Source organism: Stegostoma tigrinum, chromosome 40, assembly GCF_030684315.1.
Source record: "Stegostoma tigrinum isolate sSteTig4 chromosome 40, sSteTig4.hap1, whole genome shotgun sequence".
In the NCBI taxonomy this organism is placed as follows: domain Eukaryota; kingdom Metazoa; phylum Chordata; class Chondrichthyes; order Orectolobiformes; family Stegostomatidae; genus Stegostoma; species Stegostoma tigrinum.
In genome coordinates, this window is record NC_081393.1 from 10339398 (window position 1) to 10362538 (window position 23141).

At 41.0% G+C, this 23141-nt stretch overlaps 2 protein-coding genes across 2 annotated transcripts in view; one reads left to right on the forward strand and one right to left on the reverse strand.

Moving 5' to 3' along the window:
• ncaph (non-SMC condensin I complex, subunit H) lies at nt 1-17108 on the reverse strand. Its single transcript, XM_048522690.2, has 18 exons — nt 16989-17108; nt 15180-15403; nt 14820-14907; nt 12961-13053; nt 11064-11184; nt 10647-10780; nt 10035-10224; nt 8896-8984; nt 6846-7054; nt 6457-6605; nt 5913-6013; nt 5048-5170; nt 4445-4552; nt 4202-4351; nt 2833-2946; nt 1782-1870; nt 719-794; nt 1-523 (listed from the first exon to the last, which is right to left on the reverse strand). Exons 2-18 carry the CDS (start codon nt 15395-15397, stop codon nt 464-466), a joined length of 2112 nt encoding a protein of 703 aa, XP_048378647.1. The 5' UTR covers nt 15398-15403; nt 16989-17108; the 3' UTR covers nt 1-463.
• A 1626-nt stretch (nt 17109-18734) lies between these two features.
• Nucleotides 18735-23141, forward strand: part of LOC125447927 (gamma-glutamyl hydrolase-like) — a 39214-nt gene continuing 34807 nt past the window's right edge. Inside the window, exon 1 of the mRNA XM_048522729.2 lies at nt 18735-22055. Within this exon, the coding sequence (XP_048378686.1) occupies nt 21998-22055 (58 nt within the window). The 5' untranslated portion in view covers nt 18735-21997. The remainder of the gene's footprint in view (nt 22056-23141) is intronic.

Genomic DNA, 23141 nt, shown 5'->3' on the forward strand with positions numbered 1-23141 from the left:
TTTTGAGTGATTTGTCATTAAAGGCGTTTATTTCTCAAAAAAGCAGTTCAAAACATAATTACATACGGGCAATAAATACTGACCTTGCCTACAATGCTTCTGTTCTGTCAAAAAGTTAAAAAAAATCTTTATTCCACTTTATTTTACAAAGACAACAGCTAAAATACGAGGTTAAAATAGTCTTCAAATGACAGTTGGATGGAAAGGTAACAAGTCTTTATCAAAAAGTTGTCTCTGGATATTCATTAGGGTGTTAATCATTTAACATAAATCTCAAATCATAATTTCAACACTGAAAAGTTGCCAATTAGTTGTCTGAATAAATTCTTTATACAAATGAAGGAAAGCACCCAATGGGGTCAAGTAATAGCCATGATACAAGGCTCACTGTGCAAGAAAAGATTTACAAATATGTACAACCCCTCCAACTTATGCTTTACATGTATGTACAATCAGAATGTCTTCAGATTCCTTGCTTGATGATAACATCAGATAAATCTTCCTTGCCCTCAATTGCAAGATTCTGTAAGATAACAAAACATTGATTTAAATCTGTGTGCCACCATAAAACCCTCGTCTGATCTAATTGTCTGCAGCACAAGAACCCTGTTGTTCTCGTCTGTTGTTAACAGGTTACAAGGGCAAACCGTGCAACTTGACTTGTAACTAATGTTGTCCCTTCACTCATTCACCCCTCGAACTTGTGGCAGATATGTACCTTTTCATTGGCTAAATGAAGCAAACAGGCAAATGCCATAGGAACAGACAGGTTCTTTGCCATTGTACTAGGTAATCTGTCAATATAAGAAAGTACAAATTAAACACAAAACTTCACACGTATAACCAGTTGTGCAGAGACATCGGTATGATATATGCTGGCACAATGATACTATAACTGATAATACAGATGTTCCAAGAAGATCCAGATTAAAGTTCGGGACACATCGTTTTTAACTTCACCAAGACAGGATAGTTCAATAAAACTACACAAATAAAGTCTCGCAAGACACTTAATTGAATAAAAAACAAAAATCGCTGCAAGAGCATAAAAGTCTTGTTGAATTTACCACTCCATCTAATACACAAATGTGTTATTGAAAGGAAAGGAAATCTTCTTGTCCTTCGTCTGATCGGACCTACATATGACAGCAAACTTATTGTTAATCCTGACCTTCTCTTTGAATGGCCTCGCAAGACACTTAATTTTCGACGCAGAGAAAAGTTAAGAGGAAAATGAAACTAAAGGGTCAACCCAGACATTGGATTATTAAAAACAAGGCAGAGCGTATGGGGAGTTATGATTGCAAACACCAGCAAGAATAGCAGCAGTCAATGCATGGAAAACAGCCTGCAACTCAACAGTGCCTCCCCAAACCATAAATAATGCTGGAGAAACTTAAAATCTGGCACAATCTTTGGACAAAGAAATGGAGTGAATGTTTTGAATGTGGGATGACTCTCCTTAAGTTCTGAAATGTTAACTCCATTTCTGATTTTTTCGGGTTGTGATCTGAAAATTACCAACTGGACCATTTGTGACTCAGAGTTGAAGGATATTTGCATGGTTTGGGACTTGGATGGGATTTTCTTTCAAGCATCCGTGTACATTCAATAGGATGCAGGGGATCTTTCTGTGCTGCACTAATTTACAATTCTAATCATTTGAATAATTCTTTTCATAAATTTCACTGTTTCATTCAGGTACAAAATTGTCCTAAGTGAACTGAGAAATGACACATTTCCATTGGTTCGGATATCCATCCAAGATAAAAGAAACAAACCTTTCAAACAGATTCTTGGTGATTGTTGTAAAGCTTTTCTGTCCTTTCACTGTCATTACAGCGACTTGCAGCTCCTCAGTCACTCCATTCTGTTTAATGAGCAAGAGTCAACTTGTTTATAATGGTACTCCCCACTGATATAGCACCCTGCAGTCATTACTCAGACAGACAATACTCAGACCTGAAAGTCACATTCGAACAGTCTCCACATCTAAATGCTGAGAAGCCCAAATCAGATAGTTCATAGATTCCCTACAATGTGGAAACAGGCCCTTCGACCCTCACAGCATCCTACCTAGGCCCATCTCCCGAGAACCCACCTAACCTACACATCCATGAACACTATGGGCAATTTAGCATGGCCAATCCACGTAGCCTGCACAACTTTGGACTGTGGGAGGAAGCCAGAGCACCCAGGGGAAACCCACACAAACTCCACACAGAGAGTTGCCCAAGGGTGGATTCAAACCCAGGTCGCTGGTGCTGTGAGGCACCGTGAGCCACCATGCTGGGTATCAAGGCAGGAAACGAAAGGGAAGCTGCTGCATTTGTGAGGATATACATTTGTTAGATGAGTTCGGTTCGGGGGGTGGATGGCGGCAAGGTCAGACCATCTTGACATGAGATCCCATGAGAGTAGCATTGTAACACATCATCTTTTCCTCATGACCAAGCAGGCTAATTTACTAGCTTTGCTCCTGACCTTGAATCACAACCGAACTTCAAAATGGCATCTCGGTGGAAAGCAGCCATGAAGTTTTCATTTCAGGGCCTTAATTAGGCCAGCCATTCTTGGCTTTGCACACTCACTCACCACCCGTCGCAAAGTTAAATTTCTCACAGGTCAGGCCAGGCGAGCAGATGATTGAAATGCCACCCAAAATTTTAGGAGTCCCATAAGTGGGCCTTGAACTCACAACTTATGAGTACAAATGAGACGAGCATATTTTAAACAGTTTACAGTCGCAGCTTGGCTTGGTGAGTTCTTTGCAGCAAAGCAGGAAAACTCTGAAATAATCTGCTTATTAACCCTGTTGAGTACACTCCTCACTTTTCCTTCCGTGATGTTTTTATTTTCAGTCAGTAGATCCCACATGTTCTGTTTCAATCTTTTCACATCCATCTTTTTTGCTGTCTTTGAATAATTCAGTAAGATTTTGTTGACCTACAAATGATCAAAATTTACAGTTAGATTTTCAAACTTGCAAGATCGAACACATTTCTTGTTCATTTTAACACACCCTGATGCCCAGATTGATAGAACATAGACTTCAGCCATGTTTCTTTGTCAACCAGTATTTCAAATACAGGAAACAACATTGAATCATCAAATTTGGTGTCTCTTTCCACTATTTTGTATTCTTCTCTCCACCTGTCACAAGTAAGGTGGAGAAGGCCATTAGCCTTAAGATCATGTAAACTGTCACTTCATTGTTTTGTAGAATGAAGTACATGTTGGTTCTGGCAAAGACCTATCAGTGGTTAATACTTCACTCCTTAAAAAAAAGTACACCTTGTGAAATGATACAAGATAGATTATAGCAGCAGCAAATCTCCCCAAATAAAATCCTGTGACTGTACTTGACTTGAAGTGAGATTTGTTGTGTGCTGTTTTCCTGGAGAGGTGTTGCCACAGTGCTGGAGTGTCAGAAGCGGTAGGTAAACAGCTCTGAGCTCCCGGAATTTTCTTTATTGAGACAAAAGAAGCATGAGTGGGTAGAATCAGACTCAGACAAACCCTGGGTTTTCATTTTGCTTTCATTTGGGGTTTAGAGTTGACAAATTGAAGCTCATAGATACAGCTCTCCCTCTCTCTGTCTACTGTAGCAAAAAGCTTGAGTTGCCTCTCTTCTGCTAGATTATTTGTTTCAGTGTTCCTTTCTCCTGGACAGTAAAGGATATGGCATGAGGAAAACCTTTTTTGCTGAATTTGCCTTTGCCAATGGTGTGTTTATGGGATGCTGCTACATTGAAACATTTGATCGTTAGTAGTTGACGTATTATTTTATTCACTATTTCTATACAGGTGAAGTTTTTTTTTGCTTGTATAATAACTATGGTTTCAGAATAAATTGTATTTTGCTTAAAGCCTCAGAGTGGACCAATGAAATCACATCTGGAACACAGCACCGTACATTTGCCTTTAACTAAAATAAAAATTTAGGGTCTAGCGTATTTGCTTGATGTATTTTTGAGGGGGTTTGGTCTGGTCCATAATAATCCTGGCTGTACCAGGTGTCAGCTACAAGATACTCTACCAATAGTTGACAGTTGTACATATTGGCAAGAATATTTGTCACTGCCACTTATATTCCACTGTCAAGGGGACTGAAGCCTCAAGAACGCTGCTTCAAAGCAAAATAGTTCATCCCGCCCCAGTCTGAAAGACACAAAGTGACTTTACAGTCTAAACCACTTACTTTATGAGGCTCTGCCACTAAATTTTCTCCTCCATAGGTTGTGATGTTTAAGTCCTTTCCATCCAGTTCCAAGCCATTCTCGTCTTGTTCCAATGCAGCAAAGGACTCATTTGCAGCCACAAACCCATCATGATCATCATCACTGTCAAGCTGCACAAAACAAAAATTTAAAATGTAATTGTGGAAAATAAATCATGTCTCAAGAAAAGTTCTTCAAAAGGAGCATGAGCAATAAACACAGACCTGAGTTCTGGGGCAGAAGTTTGATGTGTCATTGGGATTATTATAATCATAATCCCCAATTCCCTCATCTTGATCCGGGCAAATATTTTCTTTCACAATCCTCTTTATCTGAAAACAATTTTAAGCAAACATGTCAAACCCTTTCAACTCTTTTCAATCAAACTAATGCAGTAAAGGGTATTCTTCATTGGCTCAGCTCAGTGGAAGCAAGAATATTACATTCTACCGAAGTCATGCTGTATCCAATCTGCACGCAGTTAATGAAGCAGCATAATAAAAACTTCACAGTGGGGGGAGGCACAGTCTCAGACAGACACACACTCTCATTTCATCCTTTTCACTCTTTGAACGTTTTGCTCGGCCACGACTCCAGTCAAAAGGATGGAAACTCGGCCCTCACTTCTTCCTGCCACTTAAGAGCATGAGGCAATTACCCTTTCAAGTTCTATTGCAATCAAGCTGTAGGCTTATCCAGAGTGGACATCTTTTTGAAAACATTTAAGGTGCATCAACTCAATCAATAATAGAGTGTAATGTAACAGAATATTTTTACTTCACTCATGTTTCATTATTTTTCACTATTAGAAAATGTGCTCCAGTTACCGTGACACAAGGTTTAAGGAACAACCGGGCAATGTTGTCTGGATCATAATGGAAATCTGTAGGTAGTGTTGTCAGCTTTCTACTGCGTCGATCTAATGCAGCTTGAGAGATTGTCGTGGCAGCCTGGAAAAAATACGATATATTTGGACACAGAACGTCTTGCCTATCCAACATATGAAATGACTCATACCCAGTATAGTGACAATACCCCATGCAAGGACCCACAATCCATTCCCAGAGACGAACCACAGCCCAGGAAATACTCTACATATTTGTACACGTGTGGCGATCTTGCAGGAATGAGGCACAGTTGTAGATAGTTTGTCCCGGATGTTCCTCTCTGCATCATCACCTTGTATGTCCCATCACCTTGTATGTCCCTTCACCATGTGTGGCACGTTTGGGGGAATGCATGGTTGTAAATGCATCTATAATGATCATCTATTGTTATCATGCAGCATACTAACAATTGCTGTACTTAGAAGGAATGCTAACTATTGCCATATCTCTCATATATAATACAACCCTACTGCTCGTGTTGCAAAGTAATTGTCAACTTCTCAATGTTATACCTCTCAAATATTCTTCCATCTGTTTACAAAGCAATGCAATCAATCCCACTCCAGATTCTGTTCTGACAGCCGTAATCTTCATTAGAACTAACACAGTAAATCACAAGTTTGGATCTGAGATGTATCTGTATCTTGCTTTCCACTGAAATCCTTGTAAAATCAAGCTACATTACCTTTCCTGGCTTATCTCATCATTGTGTTTTTCCTACCATAGTGGGCCTTGAAATTGATTGGTCAATTTAAATTTTTTTTAAAATCCCCTGTTCTAAATGCTGCAATATTGTAATACCAACCCTAGTCTCTTTGAACTGAATCTCAAAATTGCTAACTTCATTGAAGTCAACTTCAAATGTTTTCTTGGCTTGCTTTCTCTTATTTTGGGGAGCAAATGTCTCTGCCAGAAAGAAAGAAAAACAAAATTATTGAAGGTGCATTGAATCACTTAACATTCATTCAACACATGCGGATTGTAATTTTATTCCAATTCTATGCTGCATGCAGTACTCAGTTACATGTCTGCATTTAACAACTTCAATCTATTTAAAGTATTTAATTAACAAGCTTCATTAAATCAGTGGACTTTTAGAGCACTATGGGATAAAATTTTCCCATGAAAATGAACTGCACAGTGGACTGACATGGAAATCAGTCATTGATTCTTTAACCTTCCTCACCATTTGCTCAGTGCAGGGTGGAGCCACTTGCAATATTATCCAAAGAAAAACTAACTTTCCGGGGATCAATTTTAAACATTGACACAAGCACAATCAAACAAGAATGTCGGGATTTCAGTACCTCTCGGAAGGGACTTGGCCATGTGTATCAAGTGATACTCACCCTTCTGTCGAGGTTTGAAACGCCAATGATTAGGACCTGCCCACATCTTCATGATTCTGGGGCTGAAGTAGGAATATTCCCCTGGGTGGTTTGACAGCTGAACACAGAGGCTGTTGAAATCCCCATCTGAGAGGGAAATGATTTCTTTACTATGAAAGAGATTTAAGTATGTTAATCAACTATTTTCAACTCAGATGAAAAGACATTTGGTCCCAAGCAGTGCTGCTCCAAATCAGATCTTCAAATAATATGGACTAGCAATTTCAGAAACCCTGGTAATTTTCCTTCAAAAATTGATTCAATTTCTAAGTTTTGATACGTACTGCTGATGCTCTGGTAATGGCTGTGACTGATCAGGATTTCTCAAGCTTGCAAATCACCCTTCTTACCAGTCTTCACCATTTGCCATGATGGAAGATTCTTGCTGGTTATCGAAATCCTGGTCCATCACATCTGTAGCATCGTCACAAAGGTCCCCGTCAAAGTCATCCACCACAGGGTCATGGCTTCCCAGCTGACCACTGACAAATTCTGGCTCTGCATTCATATCGAATAAGTGATCACTTTTTTTGAATTTGTCCAGCATTGAACAAACAGCCTGAGGAGGACAGTAAGAAGTTACATGCTTTGGGCTGTACACTTACTTGCAAGAATATCAACAGACTCTAAATGGTTGATCATGATGACCCTTTATGAGTTGGAGTTACAAATAAAAACAAACTACTAGACAAATTCAGCTTGCTAAACAATAGACAATAGGTGGAGTAGGCCATTCGGCCCTTTGGGCCAGCACCACCATTCATTATGATCATGGATGATCATCCACAAATCAGTATCCTGTTCCTGCCTTAACTGTTCCTTCCTGCTGAGAGAGAAACAGCGTTAGCTTTGAGTCTGACATGACTGTTCATTCCAACACAGGATGCTGTTGGAGCTAAATTCCTCTAATACTTAGTTTTCACTTCCTATCTCCAGCATTTTAAGTTCTTGGATAAGTTGAGACAGATTCAGAACTGATTTAACTAACAAAGTGGAGTAGAATGGACCTGCTCTGCCAGTCAGTAGAATCAAGGCTAAACCTGTGCTTCAACTTACAGCACAATTCATTCTGAGTCCCTTGCTTTCCTGACACACCAACAATTAGTCCAGCTTTTGATGTACTCAACGATGGTCCACCTACAAATCATATTTTCAGGATTCAAGATTCACAAGACATACAACATGACAATTTGTCCTCATCTCAGTCCTAAACAATTGTCCCCTCTCCTGAGGTTTTAGCCAAAGTTTCCTCCAAGCTGTGCGCGTGCACTGCAAATCCCAATGTTCCAGGCACAGCGATCAGTGTCAGTCCGCCACATGTGGTATTGACTTACGGTTCCAGGAGTACCCGTTGCACATGAACCTCAGAGACCTGTACGGCTCGTAAAAAAAATTAGACAGAATGCTGACTGTGGCCTTACTGAAATGTTCCCAAGCCAGAGGGACTAAGCGTTCATCATGTCCTTTATCACGTCCCTTCAGAAACATCTCTGTTTCATTGATATCCAGAGAACAGAGGTCCAATTTAAGGCAAAAGTCAATAGAAATCATGGAATGAAATGAAGTGAGGATGGCAGGAATGCAGAGGAAGCAGATAAGCCATATCTTGCCTAATGACAGAGTAGGCCAGAGGAACCCAGTTTGCTCTGGATTCATATGTCGATAGCTAATCTTCTCAGCCTCCATTCTGCTCATCCCAAAAGACCAATGTCGTCACCTCTTACCGGAACAACTCAGACAAACATTTGCGTCCTTAATTATGGAGACGTAAGCTACAGTCAGCTTTTCCAGCTTAGTTTTTCACCTACCATTTTATCATCAGCAAACGGATTAACTACTGCCCTTCTCTTTATCCAAGTCATTTTAAGACTGTAAATAGCTTGGGCCCCAGTGCTGATCTTGTGTCACTCTGTTCTACTCCTTTAGCCTCAAATCCTGGTTAACATGATAACCATTCTATTCTACCCCCACACATTCCTGGTTAATCTGCTGAACACCCCAATCTGCAACTGCGCTGCTAATGGCTTCACTAACTCTTTTTGAGGTAGAAAGGATTAAAGGATCATCAACTTTTCAGCATACAAGGACAAAAGCAAATTCAAATTTCCTCTCCCAAAATAATACAAACTTGATAAACCCACTGCATTCATTCAAAACACGTTGAATCGTAGGCAGAAGCTCTCCCTTCAAGTCACTGGTGGATCTTCTACTTATCTGAAAACAGCAGTACACCACAAACCATCTGCAGCATGAAACATAAACAACCAGCAAGCAAAAGAACATGCACACCCATACATACATTGAGTTCAGCCATTTTATTTTGCTCAAAACACTGAAGGCATTTTAACCATTTCATCCACTGATACAGACATCAAATCAGTGAGAGACTGTCTCTTGTACCTGATTGTGAGCCTCACTGTCCCAATTCGTAAACTGAAAATCTTCTAATGAAGGACAGATCTTCTTGTCATCCAGAGATTGCTGAAGGGCTGTGAGAAGTTAATGCAAACAGAAAATAAATTGAGGGCTATGTCCAGATAAGCACTATGCTGAGGGACCAGTACCCAGTCATTTTGGAGTTGACATAATGGACATCAAAACATGGTCACAATTGTTGGATCATACAAAAGGACATCGCCAGTAATGTATTGTATTTAGATTTATTTTGATGGCACCTAATCAGCTGATGCACCTAAACCAACTCTGTGGCAAATGCTGCAAGATGATAAGCATCAATCTGCACAGGATAGCAAGGAACTGCATTGCAGCATGAGGCTGAAGCCACAATGTTGCAACACAACAAGGTTCTCACTGCAAGTGATGCCAACAGCAAGTATAAATAAAAACATGTGGTTTTGAGGAACAAGTCAAGTGTCAACCAGAATGACCCTCTTGGAACTGATAACCAATTAACATTTCTTGTCCAGGCACACAGAGGAGGAATTGCCAATTGGATTGTCATAAGGTCTTTTAAAATATGGGCTGTGTGCCAGATCAGGAAAGCAAAATTGAAGAGAACAAAAAGATTATCTTCTGCTAAAGCTTATCATCAGAGAGATATGCAATGACCGAGAGATAGGCAGTAACACTTACAGTTCACTTTATTTCATTAGTTACAAAATGTATTCTGCCAGTCATACTGACAATCATCATTTACAGGCTAAACATCCTTACTTACTGCAAAGTGCCCCGAAGAAAACAAACACTTTTGCTAAATAAACACCAAAACAACTGCAGATGCTGTAAATCAGAAACAAAAACAAAGTTGCGGAAAAGCTCAGCTGCTCTGGCAGCATCTGTAAAGGAAAAGACAGAGTTAATGGTTTGGGTCCGGTGGCCCTTCCTCAAAATAATTTTGCTATCCTCCTTCGAAGCAGTGTGTGACTATTGTGTAAATTACTGGAGGGTACAAGCACATACATTCGATCTCCCTTCACTGCAAGAGGTGGAGTTAGTGACACCAAACTTATACAAGTACTTCTTCGGTCACAGTAATATTACCATTTCATGTCAGCATTTCAAAACAAAGAAAAACTTGCCTCCAAGGTCAGATATCTCCACATGGTCAATGGGTGGCAACTCTGGTGCAGGACCAGTATCAATGAGTTTGGCATCAGAATCAAACAGCAGCTCAGCAGAGTGTCCGTAAGTCTGCAAATTAACCATGAAAACGCCCACTGCACTGCATTCGTCAAACATTGAAGCAGCTTTCTGGAACATTGGGTCAATCTACAAAATACAAGGTGTCAATTGAACTTAATAGGCAGTACATTCCGACTCTTCATTTGATTTCTTTCGACAAAGTTGTGTTTGTCTTACTTCCCTCAGTTATGTTTTGCTAAAACATTAGAAAATGCAAGTTGCTCGTCATTCTTCACTTCATTTTCAATGTAACTTGGACTCAATGCATAATATCACAGCTCAAAGTTAATGCAAAAATATAAAAGTTTGCTTCCTATTCCAGATTGATGTTCAGATGATTTTTGTGACATGTTTCAATGCATGGTATCGAGTAGGACAGAGATCAGCACAGTCAAAATTCCAAGCACAGTTTGACCCTTCCCACTTAAAGCAATTACTTAATGAATCACACAGGGATTTCTAGGATCCATTGAATCACATGGCCACTACACGAAACAAAGTAATCTCACCTCACACTTCATGTCACTGGCTCCATATGTGATGTTATTCAAATTTTGCTCAATCGTTTTATAAGAATGCTTCCTTTTGTTTTGCTTCTGAGATCCTTTTGCATTTTGGCCTTCCAAAGACTCAGGGTTTACTTCTGTACACAGAAAAGGCAGAGTCACATAAAACTAGAATGTACAGAGGGAGAGTACAGTTTACAGAAAGGAAGCCAGAACATTTGCTGAATCTCTAATCTATACATATCCTTTTATATCATGAAACAGGGTGCAAAAAGAAACTATTCCTCTTTATTAAAGGACCAGTACCTCATTTTCTCATGACTGCACACATGATCTCATGACAGGACAAAGTTTTAATCAATACTAAAGCTAAGTTTTCCTTTCAAAATTGGTTCAAGGTGTACATTTGTCCTTGCTCACCAGCACCTGGCTCTTCAGTGTTTTTTCCAAGGCCCCCCAGGATCCTGAACACATCTGAATGAACCGCATCCACTCTCACTGCATAGATCTTCGTACTGGCATCCAAGGTACCAGCTGCCATCTGCAATCAATTGTCAATACCAGGTTAAAAATTGACATGATACATGCAGGTTACTTCTGTGAACTATGAGTAAAACAAATTAAATTATTCCACTGTATTGGCTGTTCACAATGTAGAGTGCTTTGCATTGTAGTTTAAATACAGACTGGGTAAACACATGTGCAGAACCTTCATGCAATAAAGGAACCATAAGACCACCATCACCCTCTACCTCCATCCACCAACACATAGCTTCATGTTCTGTGTCTTTTTAATTCTGTACCTTGCTGCTACTCTGACTTTTCCAATTATGCCATGTTGCTGTGGCTCTCTGAACCTCAGCATAAGCTGAAAGGACAGCAACATGTCATCTTTTGTCTTCGCTCTCGAAATCCTTCTCAACTCAAGACGGAGTTCAGCAGGATGGATGAGCTCGTAGAAAACGCATTCGAGGGAGCAAGGATCATAACATGACAGAATTTCACATTCAATTTGAGGAAGGCAAGAGTGGGTTCAACAGTAGTATTTCAGCTTACACGAGGGCAACTGAGGACATGAAAGCCAAGCTTGCTGAGTGATCAAAAAATGAAGTCAAGAGATAAGTCAATTGAGTACAGTGGCAAACATTTAAAGGTATATTTCAAATAAAAAATATATAAAAGATACTGTCCAGGAAGAAAACTAAATTGGAAAGCAAGGTTAATGAGAAAGATTAAAAATACAACCAAACTTAAAGAAAAAGCATACAAATGTGCAAAGAGAGGTAGCAGGTCAGAAGATTTTTGTTAACATTGTGTCCAAAGATTAATAAACTGGAAAAGATTATCTCCAAGAGAAAAATGGTTGATGATATAAAAACACACAGCAAAGGTTTCAGCGAATGAAGTTCAAACTCCACATCCACCAGAATACAAACGAGAAAATCAAACCAAATGTGGATACTTCAAGCATTCACAGCCAGCAGTTAGAATTCCACGATTACAATGATCTCCAATACGTTTCAGTAATAACTATCAAGATATTGTAAATCCCCTGAAACACACACATCAACATACTGTACACAATGGTGAAGGTGTCTTTGACCAATTGTCTTAGCTTTGTGAAAGGTGAAAGTTCTACTCTGCCTTTATTATCATACATTTCAGTCTGACATAGCTAGTGAATGAATTATATATCACTTGATTCTCGTTTTTGATTACAGAAGCAAAATATTTCAGTGAGATCCATCCACTGCCTGAGCCTATGGCTAGAAGTTTACATGTTTATTGACCTAAAGATCAAGTGTGGAGAAAACCTTTGGTGGATCGCCCTTGAGGGACACAGCAGTCAGCCATTCAGCCCACTGAGTCTGCTCAGCCTTGAATACAATAACAGCTGATCAAACACACAAATGTCTTTTATTAACACTGTCCCTCGCACCCTTCATGCCATTAGTAATCAAATTTGGAGGCACATGGGTCACCAGGAGAAAGAAGGCAGGAATAATTAAGAATAATTCAGAATAATTATGAATAAGTCTTACACATTGTTGCAATCAAGAGCTATTTCTTCTCACTGGGTTAAAACACTGGGTTCCAAGATCTGCCACCCAACTTGGGTTGTTATCCTTTACATTCGCTGTTGAAACCATAACAGTAAGATGCATCACAAACAACATAACTAGAATTAACAGAAATCTTTCAAGTCACATTGCGAAGTTGTAGAGGTCTCAAAGGTTAGTTGGCTCCTTTGAATGAATCACAGGAGGGACAATACAACAAAGTGAATGAGATGTTGTGTCTTTTAAGTCTTTCTAACCTTGAAGTTAGTGAGTTCAGATTCCTTCTCCTTGAGGAGGTCAGCCATGTAATCAATCAAATGAAGACCAAATGCATTCTTTGTGGTGATTTTCTATGAGAGTCACAGAATAAAGAGTCCAATTACATTACATTGCAGCAAACTCAAATCTATTGCAGATAACTTTTCACGTTCAGAGTGCAAACCACATCGTTCAGTGGTCCAAATTTCTCCTTGCAACCTGACTCCCACTTACTCAGACCTATGAAATGGTGGCATCCAAAAGATGTGGTAATGGAACTCCAGTGACCTGATCAAAATTTCCACAGCACGTACATTCCTTACATTGTTACACACAGCAACTCGGTGAACACTCGACAAAACCACTTGCTGCTTGATGAATGCAATTATTTTAATTACCTTTTTACGAACATGTTCTGAATTCTTCAAAACTAACTGTTACGTTGTCAATGAAGACACATGTCAGCATATTAGCTAGTTTCTCATCCCACCATAAATCAAATTTGATGTTTTCTGTTGACAGATCTATGATCTATTACAGTTACTTTGAGAAGCAACAGGAAAGCTTTCACAAAAGAAAACATATTTGAGTACAACTAATCCTTTCAGTCGAGGAATGGATAAAAAAAGTTTGAAACCAGAATATGAATTTTGTCCAAACAATGGTTAACAAAATGATTATATTGATTCTGTTGCATATGCTGGAGAAAAGTCACAGAACACCAACATTTTGCGACAAGAAAAAAAAGTCGATAAACAGCATGACACAGGGTTTAAACATAAAACCAATCTACCATTTCTCAGGGGTTCACCAACCTCTTAGGTATTCCCAATCTTTTCATTTCATGTTGCCACCACGATTTCCAATTTTTAAGAGAAATGTCAAGTAAATTTTCTGAATTCCTTCATTGCTGAAGAATCCATGTTTAGCAAAATAGAGAGCCTTGGTCTTTATTATATAGAACATAACAGCACAGTATAGGCCCTTTGGCCCTCGATGTTGTGCCGACCTGTCATACCGATCTGAAGCCCATCTAACCTACACTATTCCATATGCTTATCCAATGACGACTTAAATGTACCTAAAGTTGGCGAATCTACTACCGTTGCAGGCAAAGCGTTCCATTCCCTTACTACTCTGAGTAAAGAAACCACCTCTGACATCTGTCCTATATCTTTCACCCCTCAATTTAAAGCTATGCCCCCTTGTGCTCGCCATCACAATACTAGGAAAAAGGCTCTCCCTATCCACCCTTGACAGTCGTTGTATATGTGGTAATAACTAACTGAATCTTCTTTGGACTGCCTTCAATGCCAGTATATCTTTCTTGAGCTAAGGGACACAAAACTGTGTTCCAGCTGTGGTCTGACTCATGCCTTGCATATATAAGCACAATCTTGCTACCTTTATACTCTATTCCTTTTGCAGTAAAGAACACCAACATTCCATTTAACCATCCTGCCTGATCATATCTAAATCTGCCTGATGGATGCATTTCTAACTGCTCTGGTGTTACTGCCTCTATAATAGCCTCTAACATTTTCTCAATAACCTATAAATTTAACTGGCCTCAAGTTTTTTTTTGCCTCCATTTCTTCTTAAATAATGGCATTACGTTGGCAGTTTTCTAATTCTTTGAGACTTTTCCAGAATCAAAGGATTCTTAGAAGATTACTCCCCACACATCCACTATCTCTGTAGCTTCTTCCTTCAGTACCCAATGACACATTCCAGCAGGTCTATATTTGACGCAACGGTACAAGAAGCACGTGTCCATTCCAATTTTCAACAAATTTGACATTGTAAAGAAAAAACTGAGTCTGTTATGAATTCAGAACAACTGTCAACATCCACTTACATTTTCAGAACATAGTTTGATGCAGGTAGAATAGTGTTCAGATATCTGATTATTTGACAGTTTGGGTTCAAAGGATTGTGGGGTCCCCCTGCAACAATCAATGACAATCAGAATCAATTATTTTGAAGGTCAAAAGCAACTTGTCCACAGCTCAGCATTCAAACAAACCCAGAGTCAAGAATTCTGACACATCACACCAACAAAAGTAGCAACCTGTAATGTTAATTAGGAAGGCCTTTGGACAATACTCAGGGTTCAGAAGCAGCACAGAAGAAAAGCAGAAGCAGAGTTCACTCTGGAGCAATGATACACAAATACATGCTAAGTGACATGAGAATGAAACAGTGCAATGAAACCTACCTTTGCACTGGGGATACCAAAGGGCTCTCTGTGCCACTTAGTTGCAAGTCTGTCACTTTTGAGCGCCTTCTCTCTCTCCTTTCACGTTCATCATCATTTGCTGCAACATCCATTTTTACAGAGGACTTTAGAGTCTGAACAGCCTGTCGCTTCGTAGCTGGAGAAATAAACTTGTGGTCAGAAGACCCCACTTGAGAAACTGAGATCAAAGAATCCATTTTGCCCTGTGACAAACAAATACAACAAAAGACCATTCAAGCAAAAGAGCAATAAAAAGCTGTAGTCATGGAATCAATAGTTTCCACTTTTCCCCACATCTGTCTGACCTGTTCAAGACTTCATGATCTGTCTTGGGAAACCACGATCTGGCCTTCTCCTCCAAAATTCCAGTGTGCTTACGTAGATGGTTGAGCCATGAAAGCACATTTACCATTATTTCTCCTTCTAATGTATATTTAAATGGCTTTTAACATACCAACCTGACTCCTTCACATAGGAGTTCTGAGTAAGGGTCACCGGACACAAAACGTTAACTCTGATTTTTCCTTCACAGACGCTGCCAGACTTGCTGAGCTTTTCCAGTAACTTTGTTTTTGTTCCTGTTTTACAGCATCTGCAGATCTTCGGTTTGCTTTACAGCCATTCATGTCACCTTCAGCGTGCCTCATCCAGCCAAATAAACCACTTTAATCTCTTCACTCAAGTTTCACGCTCAGCTACTATGTGACCATCGAATCCCCACGGTGTGGGCACCGGCCCTTCGGCCCAAAAAGTCCACAGAGACCGCTGATCATCCCACCCAGACTCATTCCCCCTATTACCCACCTAATCGACGTATCCTTGAACACTGCAGGGATGAAAACCACCTAGCCTACACGTCTTTGGGCTGTAGGAAGAAAGCGGAGTACCCGGGGATAATGTGCAAACTCCACACAGACAGACGCCCGAGGGTGGAATTGAACCCGAGGCCCTGTCAGACAACAGAGAACCACTGAGCCACAGTGCCGCCTTAATTACTGCCATTACGGTGAAGCATTTTTGATCTACTTATCGTCGTCACGATTTTCATTCATCTATTATCTTTCGACAGTCGCAGACGTCTCTGCAACCGGAACCCCTGACGCCAAGCAACGCAGTTGCTAATAGGAACCTTAAGTGAACTGAGACCTGACTACAATGACAGGAATTGCTGGAAAAACTCAGCAGGTCGGACAGCATCTGTCGAAAGAATGTTTACAGTCCAGTGACCCTTCTTCAGAATCTCCAACCGTGTTGAAGGAGGATTACAGGACACCCAACTCTGATTTCTCTCTACGGATGCTGCCAGATCTGTTAAGTTTCTGCAGCAATTTGTGTTTTTGGTTCAACTTTCCCAACATTCGTAGTTCATGGCTTTATTTACGAGAATTTGGTAATTTGCTGCAATCAGGCAGAGCTATTTATCATTTCTTTCGTGGGTCTGTTGATTTGTGTAGGGATTGCCGCAGTATTGAACCAAGAACTTCTCAACGAAAGCAGGAAGGCGTGTCAGCCAGAACTTGGGGACACGGGCCAGCGCGATTGAATTTCCACAATCCCGGTCCAACTCAGCTTGGATTGACCGACCACTCACCCTGTCCGCCGGGTGTCGGTTGAAAACATTCACACCCACTCTGTTCAGATGTTAAAGGATGGCGTACGTGTATGTTTCCGAGAGATTTGGGTTGCGATTGCGGCCTAACTTTTTCCGCCCGCTCTAATGCAATAAGCGAACAATGAAAAAAAAACACAATCTCCAGGCCTCCTCAAATCGTCCTGGCTCGCACTGACCTGAGTGATCGAGATGTCCGAATTTCTTCAACGTCGCTGTATCCGACCCCGCGGTTGGAGAGGGAAGATGACGGCCGGGATCTCGCTCCGTTCTGCCGTTACTTCAATCGGAATTCAAACTTTCCCGCGGCTCGATAGTGCGCACGCGCGGCTCGCTGGGTGTTCCCGGGGATGCGACGCTCCGCGCACGCGCAACACGCCGGGAAAGGGGAGGTTGTCGCTCTGCGCACGCGCAGTGCCTTATGTGTATGCCCTCTTGCAACGAGTGGAGTGAACCGTCAGCCTTTTCGGAAAAACGGATTATCAGCAAAACTGACAGAAATCCGTGGACACACACCGAAGAGTGCCTTTGCCTGAATTTCTCCGATCTTCACAGTGTTCGTCTCATGATCATTCCTGAAAGATGACTGTGAACGAAGAAAGCCGTTCGGCCCCTCTTCAAACGTCACGTCAGACCTCACATTTCCAAGTGCAGTTGTTTCTTCAGTAATTCCAGAGGTTTCTTTGGCTGCGGGGGAAAAAAATCTCCAATGCCGCATCTGAGAATTCCAGGCCTTTTATCAAATACAATGTGAGAAGACTTTCCGGCCTGCAGCAAAAGCGAGAAAGTGATAGATGTGGATTAACCGTGGTTTTATTGACAGGCACAACAGACTTGTGCTTTGAATGCTCCTCAGTTTTTATTTGTCCTTTTATAAATTAGACTCTGGAGGTGACTGATCAATTTGCAACTTTTCTTTGCGCTTACTTCAGTGTATGAATGCTTCTCTCATGCCTCATTGATTGTATTGACCACACTGACAAAACTGGTACAGCACAATGTAATAAAATGTGAGGCTGGATGAACACAGCAGGCCAAGCAGCATCTCAGGAGCACAAAAGCTGACGTTTTGGGCCTAGACCCTTCATCAGAGTCTAGGCCTGAAACGTCAGCTTTTGTGCTCCTGAGATGCTGCTTGGCCTGCTGTGTTCATCCAGCCTCACATTTTATTATCTTGGATTCTCCAGCATCTGCAGTTCCCATTATCTCTGGTACAGCACAATGGTTTGGTCACAGGTTCTTTGACTGGTGTTAAAAACCAAAATAACTTGTGACAAGTTGACACATGGAGATTCATCAAGAAGACTAGAACCCATGGGATCCAGTGCAGTTTGACAAATTGGATTCAAAGGTTGGCTTCATGGCAGGAAGCTGAGGATGATGGTCAAGGCATGTTCTTGTGACTGGGGTGAGTCCAATGAGCAGAACAGTGACAAATGGGAATTGATTTAGAAAACAGTGAGCTGATGCATTTGGGGAAGACTGCTATGCCTCCGAGGTTCACACCATACTGTAGGACCGAAGGACATTCAGAGGCACCTTGTTTCCCTTATCCAAAGATCTTTGAATGCAACATGATAGGTGAACAAGATTGTGAAGAAGTCATATGGCATAATTACATCAAGAGCAAGGAGCTTGTTCTGGAGCTGTATATAACATTACAGAGGCTGCAGCTTGAGGACTGTATGCAGTCCTGTCGCACAGTATATAGGATGCATGTGATTGTTCTCAAGAGTACATTCACCAGGATGTTTGCTGGGTTCCAGTGTTTCAACAATGAAGAGAGACTAGATAGGCTTTACAGATAGTAGGAACTGCCGATGCTGGAGAATCCGACATAACATGGTGTGAGGCTGGATGAACACAGCAGGCCAAGTAGCATCAGAGGAGCAGGAAAGCTTGACATTTCAGGTCGGGACCCTTCTTCAAAAATTTCTGAAAGATCCCGACCTGAAATGTCAAGCTTTCCTGCTCCTCTGATGCTGCTTGGCCTGCTGTGTTCATCCAGCCTCACACCATGTTATCCCAGATAGGCTTAAGTTGCTTCCTTGACGTTTGAGAGGGTTGAGTCACATACTTGATTGAAATCTACAAAATTTGGAGGGACATAGGAAGTAACCTTTGTTTTTAGTAGAGAGGTCAGTAACCAGGAGGCAAAGATTCAAGGCAAGGAGCAGAAGCTATAGAGGGGATTCAAGGAAGAATTTTTTTTCTCACAGTGGGAGGTGGATATCCAGAACTCATTGCCTGAAAGGATGGTAGGAGTGGAAACTGTTGCAACATTGAAGAAGATTTTTGATGAACACTTGAAATGCCTTGGCAGACAAGCTGAGGGGGGAAGTGCTGTAAAATGGGCCTAGAGTAGATAGGTGATCAACATGACACAATGGGCCAAAGGGCCTCTTTCCATTAACTCACCATGACTTGGGGTGCCAGTGTTGGACTAGAGTGGATAAAGTCAGAAGTCACACAACACTAAGTTATAGACCAACAGGTTTATTTGAGATCACAGGCTTACAGGGCGCTGCTCCTTCGTCACGTTCGACTTCACCTGAAACAAGGAGCAGTGCTGAATAAGTTTGTGATTTCAAATTAACCTGTTGGACTATAACCAGATTTTGTGTGAATTCTGCCTTCATTGACTAGGAAACAAGAAAACAGGCCGTCTTAGACTGGGTATAATGTCATGAAAAATGCATACTTGGTCAAGCAGTTGTGAAAGACCTCTTCAGGATGAGCAACCCGTAATGAGCAACCGGGTTTTCTTATCACGACGGAGAGTGAGGTATTTGGTGCTAAGACTCAGGTCCTGAATTTTTAATGAGGGAAACTACAGTGGTAGGAGTTAACTTTGATTGATTGGGAAATGTTACTGCAAGGAGTGACAGAGGATAGACAGTGGCAAACATTCAAAGTGCAAATGGGAAAACAACAAAAACTTGTTTCTGTCTGGCACAAGAGTGCAAAAGAACACTGGCAACACCATGGTTTACAAGGGAAGTTAGAGATAGTATGAGTTGGGGGAAAAAAAAAGAAACATACAAATTGGCAAGAAAAATAAATCTCCTGGAGGATTGGGAATAGTTTAGAAGTTAACAAAGAAGGACCAAGGCATTGATTAAGAGGGGGAAGTAGAGTGAGAGTCAGCTTGTGGAAAACGGAAGAACTGACTGACAACGTTTCTGTAAAGAGAAAAAGATTAGTGAAAACTGATGTAGGTCACTTACAGTCAGAAACAGACGTTATTAAAATGGGGAACAAGAAATAGCTGATAAATTAAATTCACACTTCATTTATGTTGTCATAAAGGAGGACACAAATAATTTGGATTTAGTGAGAAGGAGGAACTAAAGTGAATCCCTATTAGTGGAGAAATAGTTTTGGAGAAATTGATGGAATTGAAGGCTGGTAAATCCTAAGGTCTGAGAATCTCTGTACCAGAGTATTTATGAAAGTAGCCTTCAAAATATCAGATGCATTGGCAGTCATCTTCCAAGATTTTTTTAACTGTGGAATAGTTCTTAGAGGTTGTAGAGTAGCCAATGTAACCCCACCTTTTGATAAGACAGAGGAACGTAACACAAATTTCTGGACCAGCGATTCTGACATTGTCATGGAGAAGGTGCAGAAGTCCATTGACAGTGAATTCATTGCAGAGCACTTGGAAATCACTCAATGTTCTTACTATCAAGGGAATGCAGTGAATATTGGCCAAACTGATTCTTGCAGTGGCAGGACTGACATAGGAGAAGAGATTGTGTTGGTTTGGATTCTATTAACTGGGGTTTGGAAGAATGGTGGGGTGGGGGGAATCTCATAGAAAATTTAAACAGAATTTGACAGATTAGATGCAGGAAGGATGTTGCCATTGGTGAGGGAGTCCAGAATCAGGAGTCATAGTTTAAAGATGAGAGTAAACCATTTTAGGAGTGAAATGAGGAAAATTTCTTTACTTGGAGACTGGTGAGCCTGTGGAATTCACAATGACGTTGAGTGGTTGAGGCCAAAACATTGTATATTTTCAAGGATTTCATGTTGCTCTTGTCCAAAGAAATTAAGGGATGTGGAGAGAAGGAGGGATCAGTCATGATCATATATATGACAGAGCAAGCTCGAGGGGTCAACTGGCCTCCCCCTGCTCCTATCTTCTATATTTCTGGCTTCTAAAACCCAATGACGTTCTATTGCTACTCGTAATGTGTGTGGACCTGTTGTACTTACTTAGAACCCCTACAGTGTGGAAACAGGCCCTTCAGCCCAACAAGTCCACACCCTCTGAGCATCGTGCTCAGACCTATCCCCCTAGAATCCACCTAATCTACACATCCCTGAACACTATGGGCGATTTAGTAAGGCCAATACACTTAGCCTGTACATCTTTGGACTATGGGAGAAAACTGGAGCACCTGGAGGAAACCCACACAGATGCAGGGAGAATGTGCACATTCCACAGAGACAGCCGCCCAAGGGTGAAATTGAACCCAGGCCTCTGTCGCTGTGAGGAAGCAGTGCTCACCACTGAGCCACTGTACCGCCCAAAACTAGCAAAGGAGATCGTGAGTTCCCTGACCGGGAATCGAACACAGGCCATAGCATTAGTGCACCAAATCCTGACCCCGAGACTACCTGACTTGGACATCAATTTCTTAAGTTTGCTCCTAAAGGTTAAATTTGTTCCGATATTACATCAGATGTAATTGGAGAAATTGAGAGAAATATGGCATTTTTTTACTTATTGTACTATGAATTTTAGGTATTGTTTGTGATAAGTGTGCATGGGCTTTTGGCAAACTAAGAGCAGCTGAAAAACTGTTTGCATCAATTAAATTATGTGTAATAGCTCTTCACACACCAACCAGGACTAAGCCACTTCTGAGATCAACAGCAAGAGGCAACTCCCATCCTGTACAGACGAGACTACGGAAGAAGCAGCAAAATACGAAGGAGGTGAAGGAAAAAAATTAAGCAACTGTAAAAAATTTTGCTACTGTAAAGGCACCATTGCATTCAACTACAGCAAACAAGCAGCAACAATGCCCTGGAAGGGAAATGGATTTGATATACTTTTCCAAAAGAAGACAGATCAAACCTCACTCAATGAACCCCTGATTATACTCATCCAGAATAATTCCAGCAGGGTCAACCAGTGTGGTTTTCTCAGCTGAACACAAATGAGACAAATTTGTGAATGATGTGGGTTTGGAAGAGTAAACTTGTGACAGGAACTTTCTCAGATAACAGATCTGGTAAGTGATGAAACATATTTTTAAAATGAGACTAAAGACTGCTTCCTTGAAAGTGCAGATTGCCCAGGCTCCTAAATGACATGCTTCATTCTTGAGTTCTCTTGCCAGAGTCAAAACTGACCTATGATTTCAACAGGAGTATGTGCACTTCAAGCCTGACAGAGAATGGTCACAAAGATGGGGCCATTAATATGGTCAGAAACTCAATCAGTCCCACTGGTCTGGGTACAGTATTCTACTGCAGGGAGCAAACATCACAGTTTCTGAAGTTATGAAGGTAATGAGTAATCACCGACTTTTAGGAGACATGATTTACAAAAATGTTCTGCTCCAGTTAATTTATGTGTATGCCTTGGTCTAGGACAGCAAGCTGCTAAATCCTTTGAGATTAGTCACAATCCTAGAAGCAATGGCTGACAGCTGAAACAAAAACAACTTGCTGGAAAAACTGAGCAGGTCTGGCAGCATCCATGGAGAGAAATTGGAGTCAGATTCAGTTTTGGGTCCAGTGGACCTTTTTTAGACGTTTGGTTTTTTACTTATGATTTACAACTGAGTTGTATTTGATTCTGGGAGTAGATAAATTCAGACTTAGTGGAAGTATGTAAGAGTATGTTTCTGACCCATTACAAGGTTCAAATCCTTAGGAAAGGCATCATGACCCGCATATACAAGTGGAAGTGGTAGAGGGAGGCAGTAACAAATATGGTGACCCTTTTACTGTGAATTGTGGGGTGACAAAAGACTGTCAGGGCAAATAGCCAATCGTGACAAATCTCTTCTGGAGTTGGTGATCCATTATGACCAAACATGGGATGTAGCCAGCCAGAAGGACTTTGAGACCCTTGAACTACTCGGGTACTTGATTGCCCACGTGCAGGACAAAATGATGGCTATCTGCCTCATCCACCTGAACCAGCAGAAGTCCTTAACAGAATATTGCACACCTACAATCATGTAGTGCTCTCCAAATGGGGTTTCAGAGAGGGTATGCTAAATTGGATGATGGTCAGTGTAAATATCAGTAGTGCAGTTGTTCGTAAGTTGTATCAAGCCTTTAGAAGATTTCAACAGAATAATGGGCAA